The 19,689-nt window shown below is 39.8% G+C and overlaps 1 protein-coding gene across 2 annotated transcripts in view; it reads left to right on the top strand.

Annotated features, from left to right (window-relative positions):
- The first annotated feature begins 479 nt into the window (after nucleotides 1-479).
- The window catches only part of myom1b (myomesin 1b), a 37,639-nt gene continuing 18,429 nt past the window's right edge, over nucleotides 480-19,689 (top strand). For both annotated transcript variants that reach the window (XM_022196226.2, XM_051940666.1), the window contains exons 1-14: nucleotides 480-594; nucleotides 5,199-5,356; nucleotides 5,530-5,622; nucleotides 7,839-7,927; nucleotides 8,157-8,198; nucleotides 9,588-9,749; nucleotides 9,857-10,018; nucleotides 13,584-13,725; nucleotides 14,797-14,996; nucleotides 15,794-15,847; nucleotides 15,942-16,066; nucleotides 16,179-16,362; nucleotides 17,709-17,883; nucleotides 18,726-18,847. In XM_022196226.2, coding sequence (XP_022051918.1) covers nucleotides 5,229-5,356; nucleotides 5,530-5,622; nucleotides 7,839-7,927; nucleotides 8,157-8,198; nucleotides 9,588-9,749; nucleotides 9,857-10,018; nucleotides 13,584-13,725; nucleotides 14,797-14,996; nucleotides 15,794-15,847; nucleotides 15,942-16,066; nucleotides 16,179-16,362; nucleotides 17,709-17,883; nucleotides 18,726-18,847 — 1,678 coding nt within the window. In that variant the 5' untranslated portion in view covers nucleotides 480-594; nucleotides 5,199-5,228. The remainder of the gene's footprint in view (nucleotides 595-5,198; nucleotides 5,357-5,529; nucleotides 5,623-7,838; nucleotides 7,928-8,156; nucleotides 8,199-9,587; nucleotides 9,750-9,856; nucleotides 10,019-13,583; nucleotides 13,726-14,796; nucleotides 14,997-15,793; nucleotides 15,848-15,941; nucleotides 16,067-16,178; nucleotides 16,363-17,708; nucleotides 17,884-18,725; nucleotides 18,848-19,689) is intronic.

The raw sequence follows: 19,689 nt of genomic DNA, 5'->3' as shown, positions 1-19,689 counted from the left end.
AATACTGAATTAGATGTATTATAATGAAGATAAAACACAAGTGAAAGTATCAAAAAATGTTGGATTATTATGTTTGAATGATGTAACGTTGATTTTTATGGAATTGGACTTTGTCATTTTTGTAAAACATGGACTATGCATTGTGAAATAATGAATGTAACATAAACATGCACTCATTCAAGCACATTTTGTCCATTTCATACATAAAAAAATGGATAAAGAGGCCGCTAAAGTTGCACATAAAGATATAACAATGGCATGAAATCCTAACACAAACAGTGAAAAGCTTCCTTGTGTTTACCTGCATATCAGGCAGGTTATGCTCATTGGTGGAGACCTGCACCCATAAATGTGTTGCCCTCCAGGAGTCGACTTGCCCCCCAGCTCTGCGCTCGGCTATTTTTACCTCCACCCTCACCATAAAAGGCTGCGACTGCTGCTTGGACACTCTGGCGAGGGCCAATATTATTTTTGTTGTGTAGACCGCAGCACTGTACGCAGCTACCTGTAGGTTTGCTGGGATATCAGGCTTAAAGTGTGGAGTTGGGCCATCTTTTCCTTTAAAGCTTGGAGTTTGAGGGGTTCTTGTGCGGGGTAAGTGGCCTCTGAAGGGGTAAGACGTGAAATTTAAATTGCATATGCCTGACTAAGCATGCTGATGAACTGCCTGATTGCCTGAAACTTATATCATCTCTTGGTTGCAGGTTTTGAATTTAGAGGTTCCCTGTTGTTTTATTTTTTTGAGCAAGGAACTATTGACTATTGACTCTTTTTTCCCCATCGTGAGCGCTACATTAAGACTCCAAATGCTCATAAATTTCTGATAAACCTGAAGTAAATTATGTTGCTCTTGCACACTAACCAACCACACAGACGAACACGTAGACAGGAAGTAACTCAGGGTTCGTACGAGGAGCGGCCTGCATCATGTCCGGCTCAATACCGTTCTACCAGAAGCACCAGCGCCACTACGACCGTGGCTACCGTAGCAAAGAGACGGAGTCCAAACTGAGCCAGTACCAGTCCAGCAGCAGGTACGCCGCCGCCACCGCCTCCGCCGGCAGTAGCACCTCCTCCGCCATCAGCACCAGGAGCAGGGGGTAAGGAGGAGGAAGGAGGAAGATCACACCTTCATCATCAGGAAAAGCTCTACTACCACCTCCCTAACACCTCCATCTGATCGAGTCACCTCCATCACCCCTGTTGGATCACTTCCCCCCCCGTCACAGCTTTGGGATCATCTTACCTTGTCACCAAGTAACCATCTTTCTCCCCCAATCCCTTGAGTTTTCTTTCACTTTGATGGACCCCTCGCACACATCTGAGGATCTTCAGACTGACTGAAAACAGCTTTGAATCCTGCATGAACCTCTTTGCATGTAACCTGCGTGATTCAATGCATCCTGATCAAGCCTTAATTTAACACAATCATCCATAAATGACTAAAATCCACATGGAAAATAACTTTTTTCTGTCCTTTCTGAGCAAAAACTGTCGTTAGATAAGCAGTAAGGATGTGCAGTGTTATGCAATGGCAGTGTTATGGTATATGGCATTGACTGAAATAGCATCTTGACCTGTGCATAGCATGCGAGAGTGAAAGCACGAAGTCTCCTTCACTTGAAAACTCGATCCCTATGTGGTGGATTCACTTCGTCTTTAAAGCCTAATCATTATTAAGTCTTGGAAATGTTGTTGTTTTTTGTTTTATTCTCAGTAGACGTGAGGGGAGTTGTTGTTGTTTGTTGAGGGCGTTGGTCGGCTGGTTTCTAGGGAGGCTATACATGGATCAAATGGAATTATAGGAGTTTTTGTCCATGTTTGTGACTTGAATGTTTGAGTTCATATAAAGTAGAAAAACGGCCATAATTTTAAAGGTATATAGTCACAAATCTGCTAAATAAAAAGCAAATACACCAACAAATATGATAGCCGGATCAGTTCAGATTCCTTTACATTTGCAGGATGGGGTTTTTCTATCCCAGGAATAACAAAGTGATTCCGTCTTTTACAGTGTCTGGCAAATCTTTAAATACACTGGCCTGGAGCGTGTGAACAGGTCAGAGGGCTTAGGTTTTACTAACACCACCTGATCTTTGCCTTTACACTCATAGCTGGGCAGAACACCAGAACCCAAATCTGTGCTGAGGCGAGGAGAGCAGGATTATGATGTGATGATGATTTAACAGTCGGGGTGGTTACTGCAGAGCGAAGATGCATGTTTCGTGTCATGGCTGTCGTATTATAAATCAACCTGACAGGAGCCTGATCCTGGAAAGTCAAGTGGCTGTACAGAGCTGGAGGGACGCTGACCCAGATAGATACAGGAAAAATGAGGGCAGCTGGCCTGTCACCTTTCCTGCCCCTGCATCCTTATCGAGTTCTTGTTATCTCACACTTTGAATCCCCACCCTCGGCTCTCCAGAGCTGGAGATAGTGTTCCCACAGAGGAGCTGGATGGCGCCTGATGGAGAACATACGATGGACATACGCTGGTTATTGGAACACGAAATAATCTTTCATGTCGGATGTAGATAGATAGATAGATAGATAGATAGATAGATAGATAGATAGATACTTTATTCATCCCTTTGTGTAATGTGGTAGCTCACATATGCAAGAAAGATAAAGAAATAGATGCACAAAACAACAAAAATGGACAAATTGCAAAGAAAAAAAGTTGCAAATTGCTGATATTTACAATAAACATGAAAAACTGCTGCTACTTGCAATGGAGAAAAAAAGAGTATTCCAAAGTGAAGAGCAGAATAAAATGTAGCACATTTTTTAGGATTAAATAGTGCTTTGTGAGTTTTTTTTTTGGATTGAGTTAAACTCCTGGATTAGTGATTTATGACTGAATAATTGCTCTTTCAGTGGTGCCCTTATTGTCTTTCGCGTCACACAGCCTTTGTCGATATCGAAAACATTTTAATTAGGGTGTAGAAATGCAATAATCACAACTAAACCACCTCCTTTCCCTCTGAACCTTAATCTACCTCTCATCCTCCCCCGGCCTTGGCTTTGTCCCCACATGTTTCTGCCATATTGTTTAGCTGCTCTGTCTGGCTGATTGCCAGGCTCATGGTATTCTGTATGTCTCAGACTCAAAGTGTCCTCACACTCTGGGCTGGAGGAGAGCCGGCTCAGCCCCATTCCCAAGAGAGCCAAGCCAACCTACTTGGCTGTGGATAAAGAGAACCAAATCATCGGCTATGTAGTGCCAATCTTCAGGGGCAGGTAACAAACGCTCCACAACTGGAAATCCAACAGTGTTAATTCAGTTTTCATGACATGCCTTTACTCCCCACATCCATCCCCGGCTGCTCTGCTCCAGCTCAGAGTTCGCTACAGGATTTTCAGATTCAGAGGAAGCGAGAGTGAGGGGCACTGCATCATACATGGCCCGCAGGGATTTGTTCACCAGTGGTCTGGAGATGGAGAGGTCAGAGCAGATCTCCAGGAGGGAGGCCATGCGAGAGTCGGCCGAACGCATCTCCCTGAACAAAAGGGTCAGTGGAGGATTTCTCGCTGAGGAAGAAATGCTTCTTAGTTTTTACACCACAGAGCTGGATCTAGTGTAGTGTTTGTTTGATGTGTGTTTGCAGAAACCTGCAGATTTTAAAATTTTCATTTACAGTTTTGTTTCATTTTATCATTTGTGTCATCACTGTAAACCGCTCATTATAGCAGCGAAATAATGCCGACATCAGAATAAGAATAAGAACAAGAATAAGATAAAGAATTAAAACAAGAATGACAATACAAAAAAGATCATGAGTAAGAATAGGAATAAGAACAAGAATAAGGTAAAGAATAAGAATAGGAAAAGGAGTAAGAATAAAAACGAGAATAAGAATAAGAGCAAGATTAAGAATTTCAATTAGAGGACTAACAAGAATAATAAGAATGACCTTAATTCATAGAGCCCTGTCAAAATAAAGTCACAGAGTCATAAGATGATCAGACTTTACAGATGAAAACCCAACATGGTGTGTAAGGATATTAGAAGTCAAGTAAAACTTGGAAAGATTGTCTTGTTAAAGTATTTCTTAAGAAGGGACTTAAAAGAGATCCCTGATTCAGCCATCCTGATTTCTTAATGCCAAAAACACAGGGCCCCAAATGAAAATGTTTTATTGACTTTAGCTTTTAGTTTTCAATTGAGGTGAGTTTTTTAAAAGACAAAAGACCTCTGTCCAAAGATCTCAAAGTGGAAACTCATGCATAGGGTACTAAAAGGTCCAAATTATAGATGGAAGAGAATCCTAAAATCTATCTTAAAACATACATGGGAGCCAATGTAAAGAGGAGAAAACAAGAGTAATGTGATTACATCTTGTGGTTCTAGTTGTACGATACATTATGCTACAAAGACCTTTCTCTCTATGACATTGCAGACTAACTTTATACCTAGCAGAAACAGCAGTAGAAGTCTCTTTTAGCCAGTATAGATGAATTTTCTTAGTTGTGACGTTACAAATAGGCTTTGTGTATTGTATGTCACCTCACGGAATCATAAAACAAACAAATCTCAGTCATGACCATTCTACCTCAGCGTATATCATGTCATGTTTTTGTCACTAGTGACGTCACAAAATGTCTTTCCTTACTGCGACATCACACTGAAAAATCTGTCTTCACTTAATATCGGGCTACAAAACACTCTACCAATTCCATAGTAGTGTAAGTGACCACTGTTAATTAGTAGTGTGTAAGAATACCAAGTGCCTGCGGCTAAGTGGTTGTTATTGCACAAGAGAGTTATTTATGTCCCGGGGTGATTATGTGAAGTAGGATCCAGTCATTCAATGAGCATCTTAAAAGCCACAGTTACCCCCCTAACAGCTTTTATCAGTCCTACACTCTGCCAGATAGTCATCTCACTGGGCGACAAATTCCTCAGGAGATCGAGTTTCCTGAGACACAGGAGGGCAGTGTCCCAGTGGTGTTGTCATTTTACGTGCTACCAGATAGTGCTCAACTAGACGAGGCCTCAACACCCGTTTATAGGACATACTGGACGTGAAAGTGATGCATGTGTAAAACAAATCGTTTTTGCTGCATTTGTGTATGTACAAGATGGTTTCTGCTGCAAGTTTGCGTTGTGACTTCCTGGTGAGATCGTGAGGAATTGTTTTGGTTTGACAGTTAGTGTTGGTCAGAGGTCAGACTGTGATCTGCTCTGCTATGTTTAGATCCATGAACACGAGGAACACTTCAAGCGCATGAACGAAGACAGCCTGATGCACCCTCCAGAGTTTGTGATTAAGCCTCGCTCCCACACTGTGTGGGAGAAGCAGTGTGTGCGGCTGCATTGCACCGTCAGCGGGTGGCCCGACCCCCGAGTCGTCTGGTAGGTCTCAGATCACCTCAAACCTGTCACCCCTGTCCTCTCAACACCCTCCTTATTGCCCTGACATCCATCTCGTCTTCACAGCTCCTCTTTTGGTTCTGTTTCATCCTTTTCAAGCCTTTTCTGCTTCCCTTCGTCTGTCCTCTCTCATGTTCTCTGCCTCCCACTACAAGGTACAAAAACAATGTGGCAATTGACCCGCTTGCCAACCCTGGCAAGTATAAACTTGAGAGCAGATACAACGTGCACTCACTGGAGATTAACAGGTAGGTGTAGCATCTCCTATCCACAGCACTTTAAATACACTGTTCTCAAAAATCCACAGATATATAACTTACACCATAGTTTAACATCAACACTATGTCAGTATTAGATGCTTTCATAAAGCTTATGTAACCAGAAAAGTTGCAGCTCTTCAACTCTGTAGCTGAATTGAACACAGCTATTGAAATTATTTACCTTGATAACAAAGATGTAGAGTCAGTTAAACTTTTTATAGTATTTCTGGAAGGATAGTTCAGATTTGTAGTTGCTATTGTTTGTGAGTTTTGAGATAAGACAAAATAAGATCAATATTGCATATGTCAACCCTACACATTCACACCTACGGTCAACTTACAATCATTTATTAATCTACCAAGCATGTCTTTAAGCTGCGGGAAGAAGCCAAAGCAAAGCAATACAAGCACAGACTGAACATGAAAACTCTACATTCTATTACCCCAGTTCACCAGCAGGTTAAAACCCACAACTTTCTTACCGTGACACGATAATGCTAACCAAATTGGCACCAAAATATCCAAATTTAGTTCAAAACAAGCAGTAGCTAAGGCTGGGCGAGAAGCACCAACCATCAAAACCAACAAAAAGCACCATAACCAGTTCTAAAGTGGAGGCATTGTTGGGTTCTTGACACACTGGAGGCTCAGCCTAGTCCAGCAGTCTTCAGATTTTAACCTGGTAAATGCACCATAAAGTTTTTTCATGGGAAAATGAATCTAAAATATGAAACAGGTGCTCTCGGTGAAGTAAAGTCATCCCGCTTTCTCTTTCATGTCCATAGGCACAATAATCTCAAGTACGGGGATTGAATTTAGTCTTATTTATTTATCTATTTCACACACAAAGCCATACGTAAATGAGTGCCTTGAAAATATTTGTTTTCATGAATCTTTATCTAATAATAATCTAGATAATTGATCATTTAGATAATTAGATCATTTCATTGTTGTTAGACTATTTGTTGCCATGTTTTATTGTTTTATTGATTAAAGAGGTCGTGTTCTTTATGGGGAATCATCCAAACAAACAATAATGTCACTGCTGCAGGAATGTTGCTGTAAGACTTTTATCTGCAGTAAAATACTTGATTTGACAGAAAAACATTCAGACTTTAATAAACTGATTAGACACTAATGAATCGTAAAATACAATCCCCACATTTTTGATCAACTATACAGTTTTTAATTCATTAACAGACCGTCAGATGAATGGATCCACGACTGTTACTAAAGAATTCAACTTACTTTTGTAAAATGAGGCAAACAAAAAAGAATTTCGCTCTTGGTTCTAAGAACACCTCTGCAGCAAACATTCTTGACTTCTCTTTAAGACACATTTTCTTACGTTGTCTATTAAAACTAACAGTCTAATATTAATGTAAACATCAAACACTAACTTTGGATATCAAGTGAAAAGTTGGCACCCTTTAAAAAAGCATTGTTTTCTATACCAAGCAACATATCAGGTCTAATGAAAGAACCCATTTGAAATGACACGACTGTAGAGCTGAAGTCTGTATGTGTGAGGCGAAAAGGTATTGATACTGAATATAACTTTGTTCCTGTCTGACTCACACCAGAGACGAGTGAGCTCATTAACTTCCAAATCATTTTCCCGGCTGCCATCCCAAATAAAGATGAAATGATAGTCTAGATCAGGGGTGTCAAACATACGGCCCACGGGCCAAAACCAGCCGGATGATTTTGCAAAGTGTAGAAATTACAGAGATGAAACTGAATACTTACTGTGAAAATATTTAAAGACATTGAACGTTATGTAATATAATGTGAGTCAGCTGAGTTTGGTTTGGTTGAACCCTATTGTTGATGCACTGGCACAGTGGAAGACACCTCTAGTCTAGATCCACATTAGATAATAATCATTAAACAGCCTCATATTTTAGTAAAAGTGCTGGATTCATATTCATGGTTCCTGCTCTGCACTTTGAAGCACAGATCCTCTCATGCACAGAGACTAACAACACCTGGTGTGAGTGACATCACCAGTAGTGTCTATTTACTGCCAGAGTATTCCTGGCCAGGAGTTATGGAACGCTGTACAGTCGGGCTTCACATAGATGGTGTTATTTACATGGCAGGGAGGGCCGAGGTGGAGGAAGGGCAGCATCCACCCCGACACGTGAGTCCTCCAACGACAGAATGTGCTTGAGCATTGATCAGCTGATGTTCTCCTCTTTCAGATGCGATTTTGATGACACGGCGCAGTATCACGCCTCTGCTATGAACTCCAAGGGAGAGCAGTCAGCGTTCGCCTCCGTCGTCGTCAAGAGTAGGTTCAAGAAAACCCACCAATCCCCGAAAATCACAAATATATCAAATCAAAAACAGAAATACATTTATTATATACACTCCAAACCACCTGTGTAAGGCTTGTGAGTGTAAAAAGTTGTACTATCTCATATGATTTTAATAAAATACTGTACATTCAGTGCATCACCGGTGTCACTCAACACTCTGTACGTGCTACATGTTTTATTAATAGCTGTTGTTCTCTGCAGGGTTCAAAGGTGACGTTGATGAGTCTCTGCCATCTCCCAGACGTAAGTGTGAATTTAAAAAAAAAATCACCTATGTCTAAGTAAAGCACTGCAAACAAACATTCATTTAAAGCCATTTTTCTGATCAAGGAGTCCATACGTGTGTCCCTTGTAGCTTCGTTTTGGTCTCCACCAATTCTGTCGCTCAGCTGCTTGACTTTCTTTACCAGCTAATTGCTAACGTTGTGTGTGTGCTGTTTGGAGCTGGGCATGGATCATATATTTGGCTTATCAGAGCTGCTTTGCTGAAAATGTTCACCTGCAGCTGACTAATTATAAAACTACGAATTTGCTAGCAGTTTAAAAACCAAACCATTGAGTGAAAACGGGCTTTAAGGCTCCGTAAAGCTAAACAGCTGTGTGATAATGCTCTGTGAGTTTGTTGTAACAATGGAACATTTTAACATCACATGAAGATTCCAAGCTATAATTTGATCATTAATCTTTCAAAAAATGACTCAGTCTTGAATTGCTAATGACTCATAATGGATGTGTGTGGTTGTATGTTGGATGTACGGATGTTGGGTGGAGTGGATGCCTTTACACTAACAGCTTCTCTGTTTCCTTGATGCTGCGGCGACATTACAGGTGCCATTGAAGGTAAAAGGGTCACATGAGTCTGGTTTGAAAACACTGTGAGACTTGAAGTTTCCACTGACTATGTGTCCATGCATGACCACTTTCGTGTGTGTAGTAATTTCACTATTTCTCCTGAAACTGCAAGATTTCAAGTGGCTATTCTTGAAAAATGTACAGATTTTGTGGCATTTTTGAGTGAAAACCAGCACTGCTGCAAGTAGGATCTCATGTTATTAAGGTAAAAAGCCAATGCAGTGTAGTGTTTTCATGAGCTTCAAATGTGTCTGTGTTATATAAAAGTGCAGTTTGTTGTCTTGATAGCATTGGTCCTGATAGATGTTTGGAAGTAAAATATGTTGGTAAAATCAGCACACAGCTAAAGTTAAACGTTGGTGTCTTTAAAGAAGGGTTTCATATGTTTGTTGTGCTTCATTGTTCGATGCATGGCAATAGATTGCTGTACTTTCTTGGTTCTTTCTGTGAGCACCGTACTGAAATCACTTTTTTCCGTGTGTATTTGTGTTTTCGTTGTTCTTCCGTGCACATCTGAGACACTTCTTCAGCTTCTTCCTGTCTGGCTGCAAAAGTTTTGATGTAGCTTTATTGTTCCTGTATTTTCTGGGTTTTCTGTGGTTTTGATCATTGATGCGATGATGTTCTGTCTCTTTTGTGTGCAGTTTAAAGGTTTGTCCTTCCTCTTGATTTGATCACAATCGTCTTTGCAGCAGACTTTATATTGCTACAAGGAAGTTAGCGGTTTGATAAAAGTAATAGCAGCCACATCTCTGACTCTGTGCCATGCTTCGTCCACAGAGGGCCCAGTGTCTGAGTACGGCATCACCTTCCAGACTCACATTGTTGATCAGTTTGGTGTGTCATTTGGAAGAGAGGGTGAGACCATGAGTCTGGGGTGTACAGTCATCATCTACCCTGCCCTGAACCGCTACCAGCCAGAGGTCGAGTGGTACAGAGACGGTAGGTACTCGGACGATTACATCTATGGTATCAACTCAGGTCAACCTGATGTCTGTTCTGAGTTGCTGCACAAAGAGTAATTTTCCCAACGTTCTCTTGACTTCCAGATGTTCTGCTGTCTCCTTCTAAGTGGACCCACATGCACTGGAGTGGAGATCGAGCCACGCTGACACTCACACACCTGAACAAGGAGGACGAAGGTCTCTACACTCTGAGAGTCACCACCAAGTCTGGATATGAAACCTACTCTGCCTACGTCTTTGTCAGAGGTTAGTGCTTCTGCTTTATCTCATTAACCCTCTGAAACCCAACCAGTTTCTGCTGTTTTTTGCTCTGGTCACAGTTTTTACTCATGAAATATAAAGTTGTGCATCTCTATGGAAACAACACAACCACAGCTAGAAGAATAGAGAGCTCATACACAGCTATAATGCAATAAATCATAAAAAAAGAAAATCAAACGTTTAAATTCTTTGATTATTTATTTTAGCAAAAATTAAAAAACTTGAAGTCTACATGTCCAATATTTTCCAAGTGCTCACAGGTGTTGCCAATGCTGGAAAAAACTATGGTAACACTACATATTATAGATATTTTACCCCGTTTGTTGTTTAATTAGTTCCTTTCCTTGTCTTCTATCTGCTCTTTGTATAAACACAGCCTGCAGTTCAACTGAAAGAGCAGAAATGTTTCGTTTTTCCCGGACTCTGGTTATTGCAATCAAATTATTTTTGGTTAATTTTTAAACGAGACCTGTAGAATAAGGTGATTTTAATGCAATGTCACAATTTCAAGCTCAGATGTGTTCATTTTTCCAGATGGAGCTACGCAGCACAGATGTTTAGTTCAAGGACCATCAGAAAGTTGAAAGTCAGAGGATTTTTTCAGTTTTTACAGCTTCATTGTGTGCCATTTTGATGATTTCTTTCAAAGATAACATCAATTTCAAACCCACTAGTGGGTTTAGAGAATTAACAGACTCAGATTCTCATTTATTTGGATAGAGCAGAAGATTGGACTGTAGCTTAGTGTCTATTTTGTTTGGTTTTACATTTCCAGTCACATAGATTCTGATGACCAATATAGAAATATCCTATAGCCACAACTCACTTGCTATTTTATTAAATAATGTGAATCATCCAGATCTTGATCCAGCATTGCCTCCAAAACCTTCTAAGCTACCTAAGCGCGGACTCATTCGCAGTCATGCTGACAATTCTTCAAATGTCACACGTTAATAAAGCCAGTTCTAAACTCTTAATAGCCTCTGATTGTTATATATGTCAGATATCTGCTGTCAACACAAGCTAAATGCAGCCTCATTCCCTCAGCTTTGTTTTTTTTTTTTTTTAAATCAAGAATCTCTTTAGTTCAAGGTCAGAGTCTCCACAGAGCGTTCCCTGGCACCCGATGGTATCACCTCATTTAACAATCAAAATGTCTGAATGTGAGTTCACGGTTTTAAATAGGATGTCTCTAATAGAGACGCAGCTGAGTGGCAACTCTCTGGCATCTGTTTGAATGCCGTGGAAAAAGTAGTCAGCTTATCTGTGCTGCCTTCAGGGACAATCTGACCTTTGAGGCTCCGGCTTCTACGCATGCTGAGTATGAAGAGAACAGAACCTGCTGTTGTCCAGTTAAAGCTCAGTAAAAGAAGACGCCAGGTACAGTCTCCATGACAAAACGCTATACGATCCCGACGGCAGCGGTTCTATTCTCAGAGAGCTCAGAGATGGAATGAGTCTGGCTCTGGGTGCAGATGGATACCGCAAATATCTGCTTCAAGGAGAAACTACCGGCTGCCCAATTTCTTGACTGCAGTCTGGATTTATTATTGTAAACATTATCGGTCTTTGTTGTTTTTTCGCTTCTTATGAAAGACTGAAAGTGAAATTACCATACAGAAATGTTTTCTGATTACATTTTTACATAAAGCTTAATTATGTTGATGATTTGAAAAGCAAGATATTCTCTTTATTGTTGTAACATACAGACTTTATGCCTCCACATACCCCTTAGGCAGATTTTTTTGTTCTAAATTATTACGAAAACGTTAGACAAAGCTCAAGTCATCAGAAAGCTACTTTTTAGTTCCCAGAATATTCTTCTTAATGGGAGAATTAAGCTCTTTAAATGCTTTTTCTCTAAAAATGCTCCTCAATGTTCCATTGAGAACCTCATTCCTATCTTATCATGTAACATCATGAATACGTTTCATGGAAGAACCTTCATGTTCCCTCAACAATGTCCCCAAAAAACCTCAGAAATTTGCAGACAGAATGTTCTACCTTTCTTAATATATCACAGTGCAGGAACGTTTTCTAAAAACACGTTCTGTCCTCTGTGGCCTCCAGAACATCTTGCAAACATTTTTGAATGTTCTGAACGAGGAGGGGGTTCGTTAATCCAACAAATCCCCTCCGGCAAGAAGACAATGTTCCACAACACTGGCTAACATTACCCACAAATTCTTATATCTTAAAGAAAACATTTGAATCTAATGTTCAATGAACGCTTTAAGAATATTTATTATTTCAAGTGACGTTACCGTGAGGTAAACGATGGAACATTTTAACATACGGAAGATATTTGAAAGATGTTGTCAGATTATGTTACATATAAAAAACAAGAACCAGCGTTCAAAAAATGTTTCCAGGATGTTTTCGAGGCCTCAGAGGACAGAATCTTATTTATAAAACGTTCTGCTAATGTAACATATTAACAAAGGTAGAACATTTTGCCTGAAATATTCTGAAAATGTCTGAAAGATGTTGTTGAGGGAACACATTACTGAAAGTTCTACCATAAAAAATTCCGATAATATTACATGATAACAAAGTAGTGGAGTTCTCAATGCAAGGTTTGGTAAATGTTTTAAGAACAGTTTTTGAGAAAAGACTTTAGAGAACTTTATCCTGCCGTTAAGATTATTTTTAATCACTTGAACTTACAGAAATTACTCAGAATGTTTTAGGGATGTTCCTGCTATAAAACGTTCCCACAATGTTAAGCTCTCACTGCAGCGTTCTGGAAAGGTTATCAGAAGATTGCCTTTAGAAAAAACATTGTTCTGGACTAAAACAGACCATCCTGCTCAAAATATTACTGCCGAACTTTCACAGAAAATTTTTTGGAGATGTTGCTTTTGGGAACTACAAAATATTCTCACAATGTTACATGATAACAAAAGAAGGGTGTTTTCATGCAACATGCAGAAAATGTTATAAGAACATTGCCTTTAGGAAGATCATTCTGGGAACTAAAATATATTTGCCCACTGAAAACATTACACTACAACTTTGCGTTTTTAGAACTAAAAATTGTAGCTGATCCTTCCAAACATGCTGTAAATGTTCTAATTAAAATGCTCTTACGCTTATTTTTACATCTTATAGAGACAATATTTGAAATAAGAAACATCCTAAACACCTTCATGAAACATCAGATTATAATGTTTTCTTTTAAACATTACTAGAACCTGTAGTTGATGTCAGCCCATGTTGTGGAAACATTCAAGTCTGCCCTCAGCGGCCTAAATTTACCCACCGACTGCAGCCGTTGCTGTGTTCCTTTAAGACTCACCTCTTTTATCACTCCATAGTTTCCTGCTGCTAATTCTGTCCTCCTGCTCTGAACTTGTCTTTGACACGAGGACCAGAAACATTCCTGCATCAAAGCCTGCAGCCCCACGGTTCACCACAGGCCACTCTCACTGTAAAACAAACACCCATGATGCTGCTGTAAATGTAACGCTGGGTCGAAGGTGAATGCAGACAGTAAATGACACGTGTTCAGTGAGTTTACTGACAGTCCTGCTGTGGTTGTGTCTGTTAGATGCTGATGCTGAGGTGGAAGGAGCCCCCGGAGCCCCTCTGGATGTTCGCTGTCTGGATGCCAACAAGGATTACATTATTGTCACCTGGAAGCAGCCGGCTGTCGATGGAGGCAACTCCATCCTGGGCTACTTTGTGGACAGGTCAGTTGTTGAAACTCTCATTATCAGGTTGTCATGTGGTCTAAACAGCCTGTGACATTTTGCTTTTTTTCCTGTTTGCAATGCCATTTCTGCTTGATTATCTCACTCCCAGCACTCCTATGCTATAACTTTTCTGTTCTTGGTCATGAAACAGTGCATTTTATAATTCTTGAAAGCTACTAAACAAATTAGACCAATACAAACACAGAAAACAAATACCAACTACAGAAACTTGCACATCTTATCAATAAACAAAACATAGGAAAGAAGACGATACAGTAGATACCCAGCTAGCAGATAACGTTTCCACAACCTGGACTACATTTACCCATAAGCTCTAATGATGTTTTAAAGTTTTAATCTAATGTTCAGAGAATGTTTTAAGGACATTTATGGTTTCAAATGATGTTCCTTTAAGACAAAACATCTTGTAGGATTCAGGGGATGTTTTGAGGATGTTCTCAGGACCACTGATTATGTTCCATAATAACAAAGGAAGATTGGTCTCAATAAAGATATTTTTTATGAAATGTTTCTGTATGTGATGTATTAACTAAAGTTGAACATGTGCAAGATGTTTTGGTGACGTTTTTGAAGGAACATTTCATAGAATAATAAAGAAAGGACGTTCCCAGTGCAACATCAATTTTAAGAATATTAGGGCCTAATCGCCTAACAATGCTATCAACCAAAAGTTTGGTTTTTAGTTAACTTCCTTTTACCAAAAACATTAGGGGACCAAAAAATGTATTTCAATCACTTGGACTTTGCAGAACTTTTCCAGCTAGTTTTTTTTTAAAGTTCCACTTTTCACATTACAAGAACATTTCCTAAAAACACTGTCAATAACATCTTGAAAACATTTCTAGAATGTTCCAATTAAAATGTTCTGTCCTATTTCAGTTTTAGTCTTAAAGAAACAAGCTAATTATTTGAAATAATTATCCTTACATACTATTTATGGATGGATGGATGGATGGATGGATAGATGGATAGATAGACCATCCATCCATCCATTCATCTTCACCCTTACTGACTGTCAGTGACTGATACTTCTATATTTGTGTCCAGGTGTGAAGTTGGAACCACCCACTGGATCCAGTGCAATGACACTCCGGTCAAGTTTGCCCGATTCCCCGTCACTGGTTTGGTGGAGGGTCGATCATATACCTTCCGTGTTCGAGCCGTCAACAAGAGCGGAATGAGCCGTCCATCCAGAGTGTCTGAGCCGGTGGCTGCCATGGATCCAGCAGACCGAGCCCGAATGAGAGGTACTGCAGCCTGGAGGTCTGACATCACTGTAGGTCTGCTCAAAGACAAAATAACTCTGACAATGTTATCAATATTTAAAGGTATAAATAGCAGAGTAACTAGTAGAGCTTAGTTCTTATAATGTTTGAAAGACGACATTTTAATCTAATGGTCAAAGAATGCTTAAAGGATATTATTCTCAAGATGTTTTCAAGGACTCGGATGACAGAATACTTTTTAGAAAGCAGCCTTGTAATGTAAAATAGTAACAATGTAGAAAATTTTCGAGGGAATATTATAGAACCTTCTTCCATAAAACGTTCCCGCTGTGTTCTATGATAAAGGAAATAAATTCTTGGTGAAACAAAAGTTCTGGGAACATTTTTAGAGAAAAGTCTTCAGAGAACTTTCTTCTGCCTTTAAGAAGAATCCTCTAAGATCTCAGATAAATTCAAAAAAGAAAAAAAAACTCGTCAAAAATATAACTAGAACATTGCAGAACTTTCTCTTAATGTTTTTAGAACAAAAAAAAATTCTAGCTGGTTCAGGTCATGTATTTGTTGACAATAACTAAAACATAACTTAAAAGAACGATAAAACGGGAATCTCTTCATATATTTTTAATTAGTCAGTTTAATTCTTCCTACCACAAATGATGAGTTTGTTTAGGTTTTTAAAGGCTTTTCCAGCACCAAAAAATATGTTCAATAAAAAAACAAAAACCACTGGAGCAAGATACAGAAATGCTAAAACCTGTAGATCAATAAAAACAACAAGACTGACAATGTTTAGGTGTTGATCGTCTTCTGGTTCTCAGGTACTTCTGCTCCCTGGACCGGCCAAATCATCGTGACAGAGGAGGAGCCTGCAGGTAGGACATCACATTTTTATAAACATTCATACCATTCATTGACTTTAAGGTCATGTTGCAGCTGTGTAATAATTCTTCATCTTCTCACCGTCAGAGAGTGTCGTTCCCGGCAGACCTCTGGAGCTGCAGGTGACAGAAGCAACCAAGAACTACGTGGTCCTGAGCTGGAAGCCACCTGGTGAGAAAGGCCTTGAAGGTGTCATGTACTATGTGGAAAAGGTAAGCTGCACCCTTCAAACAACACCTTCTGTCTTTTCTTTTGCGTCTAAAATCACTACCTACTGATGTTTCTGTGATCAGTGACAGCTTGATTTTCCTCTTTGTTTGTCAGTGCATCTCTGGCACCGACAGCTGGCAGAGGGTGAACACTGAGATCCCCGTAAAGTCTCCTCGCTTTGCCCTGTTTGATCTCGCTGAGGGGAAATCCTACAGCTTCCGTGTCCGCTGCTGCAACTCTGCCGGCGTCGGCGAACCATCGGACCCAACGGAGGCCACCACAGTTGGAGACAAACTCGGTCAGAAAACACAAAAACATGCAGGCTTGTGTAGACGCATTAGGTGCTGTAGATGTTTGGATTCTCATCCATCACAGAAGACCATGAAGGAGGCAACAGATTGGTTTCAGATTTGGTATCAAACATACAGATAGAATCATGCAGAGCTACTTTCAGCCACAAGGAAAACAATGAGTCTGGCACAGATCTCAACATTATGCCAAGCTGGGAGGGAACGTTCCTTCAACACTGGATGACATTGGGGGCAAGGTCTCATATCATTTGAAAGACAATGTTTTAATCAGATGTTCACAGAAAATTTAAGAAAACTGTAATGCTTCAAAGTCAATCCAATGCTTTAAAGTCAGTGTTCAGATGATGTCAGGAACACAGATTAAGTTTTTTTCTGAGGAACATTCTCAAACCAACATTCAAAAAATGTTTTTGAGGATTTTTGTAAAAACGTTCCTGTAATGTGACATATTAAGTAAGGTGGAACAATCTGCCTGCAATGTTCTGAGGATATTTTGGAGATGTTCATGACGGGAAACATAATTGAACGTTCCTCTACAACATTATAACACTCTCACAGTGTTCCGTGGTAACAAAGGAATAATCTTCTCAAGCCAGATGTTGTCAAAGCCTCAAATGACACAATGTTTTTGCACAGAACATTTTATAGCATTTCTGTAATGTGAAATATTAAAAGTAGAACATTTTGCCTTTCTGTTGAGGGAACCCATTATAGAACATTCTTCTATAAGACGCTTCCACAATGATACCAAATGAAGGATGCTTCAATGCAACCTTCAAAAGTGTTTTCAAGATGTTATGGAGACCTCCGATGACAGAACGCTCCATATAAGACATTCCTTTAATGTGATATATTCACAAAGGTGGAACTTTGTGGCTGTAATGTTCTGAAGATGTTCTGGGGATGTTGTTGAGGGAACACACTGTAGAATCTATAAAGCATCCTAACAAAGTTCCACAATGTGGCATGATAAAGTAAGAACGGTCTGAGTTCAACATTTAGTTTTGGCAAGGTTAGGGCGTAACAGTTTAACAATGTTGTCGCCAATCATTTTTAGAACATCTTTAGTTATTCTACATTCAAGAAGAACATTCTGGCAACTAAAAGAAATTCTCGCTAGGTGGTCAGTTTGAATCTACAAACCTGCCAAGTATTCCGAAAGATGTATACAAATGTACTGAGGAGAACTGGTTTCAAATGGAAAGCGAGGTCAACTGGAGTCCAAACAACAATGGATGTCACTTTACTTTAGTGTCCATTACTCATGAACGTTGCTATATATGCAAAATTGTCATAATATCAGCTAGTAAATGAACACCGCTCTCATCCACAGACATCCCATCGGCCCCAGGAAAAGTTGTTCCCACCAGAAACACGGACACATCAGTTGTTGTATCCTGGGAAGCGTCTCGCGATGCCAAAGAGCTGGTGGGATATTACATCGAGAGCAGCGTTGTAGGCAGCAACGTGTGGGAGCCATGCAACAACAAGCCTGTTAATGCTACCAGGTAAGATTATTCCCTTTTTTCTGTTATCTAAGGCCTTGGCTTTACCTGCAAACAAGGGGGTAACTCCCATTTTGGCACTTAACTCTATACTATTAAGCCTCGTATCAGTGTCCACAAAAGCCCAAACGTTTGCCGCCATGGTCATGAAGGACTGTCCAACACATTGATGACTGTCTGTACGATGGGTGCCTTGGATGTTGTACTGGAAGAAGTTCAAGAAAATGAAAATGTTGAGGACATTTTTGGCAAATTTTCAAGCCGATTCTTAAGGAAATTTGTAACCGAGGATGAAACATTGGTTCACCACCAAGTAATCAGAGCAATCAGTGGAAACACAACTGTTCTCTGCTTTCGTAAAAGGTCAAGCAAGTGGCATGCACGACGAAGTGATATCTTTTGTTCCTTTAGGGAGTGAGGGATTGCTCATGGTTGACTTCTTGCTGAAGGATCAAAGCATTATGGAGACTACGATGCATCAGAATTGCAAAAACTGAAAGAAGTAGTCAAGGAAAAATGGCTGGCATGCTGCTGCTCCAGGACAATGCACCCAGCACAGGTGGTAGAAGGAGCTAAATGTGGCTTTGAACTGTTGCTCCATGAACCTCACTCACCTAACCTGCAGCATCTGACTTCTGTTTCCCAAACTTAAGTCCTATTTGAGTGGTAGCTATTTTCAGAGTGATGGTGAAGATCTAATGGCTCAAGATGTGACCATGAAGTGTAGAATCAGAAGACCACGTTGAAAAATAATGCAAGAACAGTCTTTCTCCTGTGACGTTTTCTGATGAAGTTGAGAAGTTTTTGAAGTACCCTCATATACATTTGTTCACATGTATTTGCAGGTTTATCTGCCACGGCCTGATGACAGGAGAGACATACGTGTTCAGAGTGAGGGCAGTGAACGCCGCTGGACTCAGTCAGTTCTCTCCAGAGTCAGAGCCTGTTGAGGTGAAAGCTGCAATTGGTGAGTTTCAGAGCAATAAGACAATGTAGTTGTTAGAAAGGGCTGAACTTTTTAGGTAATCCTCTTGTTTCTATTCAGATTTGTGAATTCAAAGAAAAAGCACATCTGAATCACTTAGATACCAAAACAAACAAACAAACAAAAAAACAGCTGTGGATGGTGTGATATACATTTCTGAGTCAGTTTTGCCGTTTTGTGTATTTATTGGGACAACATTGAATAAATTTAAGCATTTCTATGATATTTAATATTGCAAGAAATATTTAGGCTGTCTAGAAATCATCGGTACAGATGCAACACATACTTTACTGGCCAATTTTGACAAATTAGAAACATCTAATGTTGTGACCTTTGTATAATACTGTAATGTTCTAAATAAAATATCCACCTACATGAATCAGTTCAAAGCTGAAATTAAAATAACTCATTTCTGCTGCTTGTTAAAAATGTTTTCTAAAGAAACCGAGAAACTTTAGAAGTTCAGAAGCAGATTTAGACCAAGAGAAATGACCAAAAGGAGAACATTTCTACACAAAAATGACTCCTGAAATGCACTGAACACCACAGACTGATGTTAGATTTTTGCTCCAAATGGTAGAATTTCCTTTGAAAGTATAAAAAAAGTGATGCAACATTTAGCATTTTGTTGGTGTTTGTATTATATGCAGTGTTTTTTAGGCTCTTTAAACATGTCTTCAGCCCTTTATACCATCACCATCTATACTTCCACACTCTCTCCACCATGGTTCCACTCTGTTATTCTGCACTCTTGTGTGCTCCACCCACCACCACCACCCCGTCCAGCCACACATCTACCCTCCTCCACCTCCTCCTCCCTGCAC

Source organism: Acanthochromis polyacanthus, chromosome 20 (assembly GCF_021347895.1).
Source record: "Acanthochromis polyacanthus isolate Apoly-LR-REF ecotype Palm Island chromosome 20, KAUST_Apoly_ChrSc, whole genome shotgun sequence".
NCBI classification, from domain to species: Eukaryota; Metazoa; Chordata; class Actinopteri; family Pomacentridae; genus Acanthochromis; species Acanthochromis polyacanthus.
The sequence above is the reverse complement of the archived record's forward strand: the minus strand, read 5'-3'. Positions and strand labels throughout refer to the sequence as shown.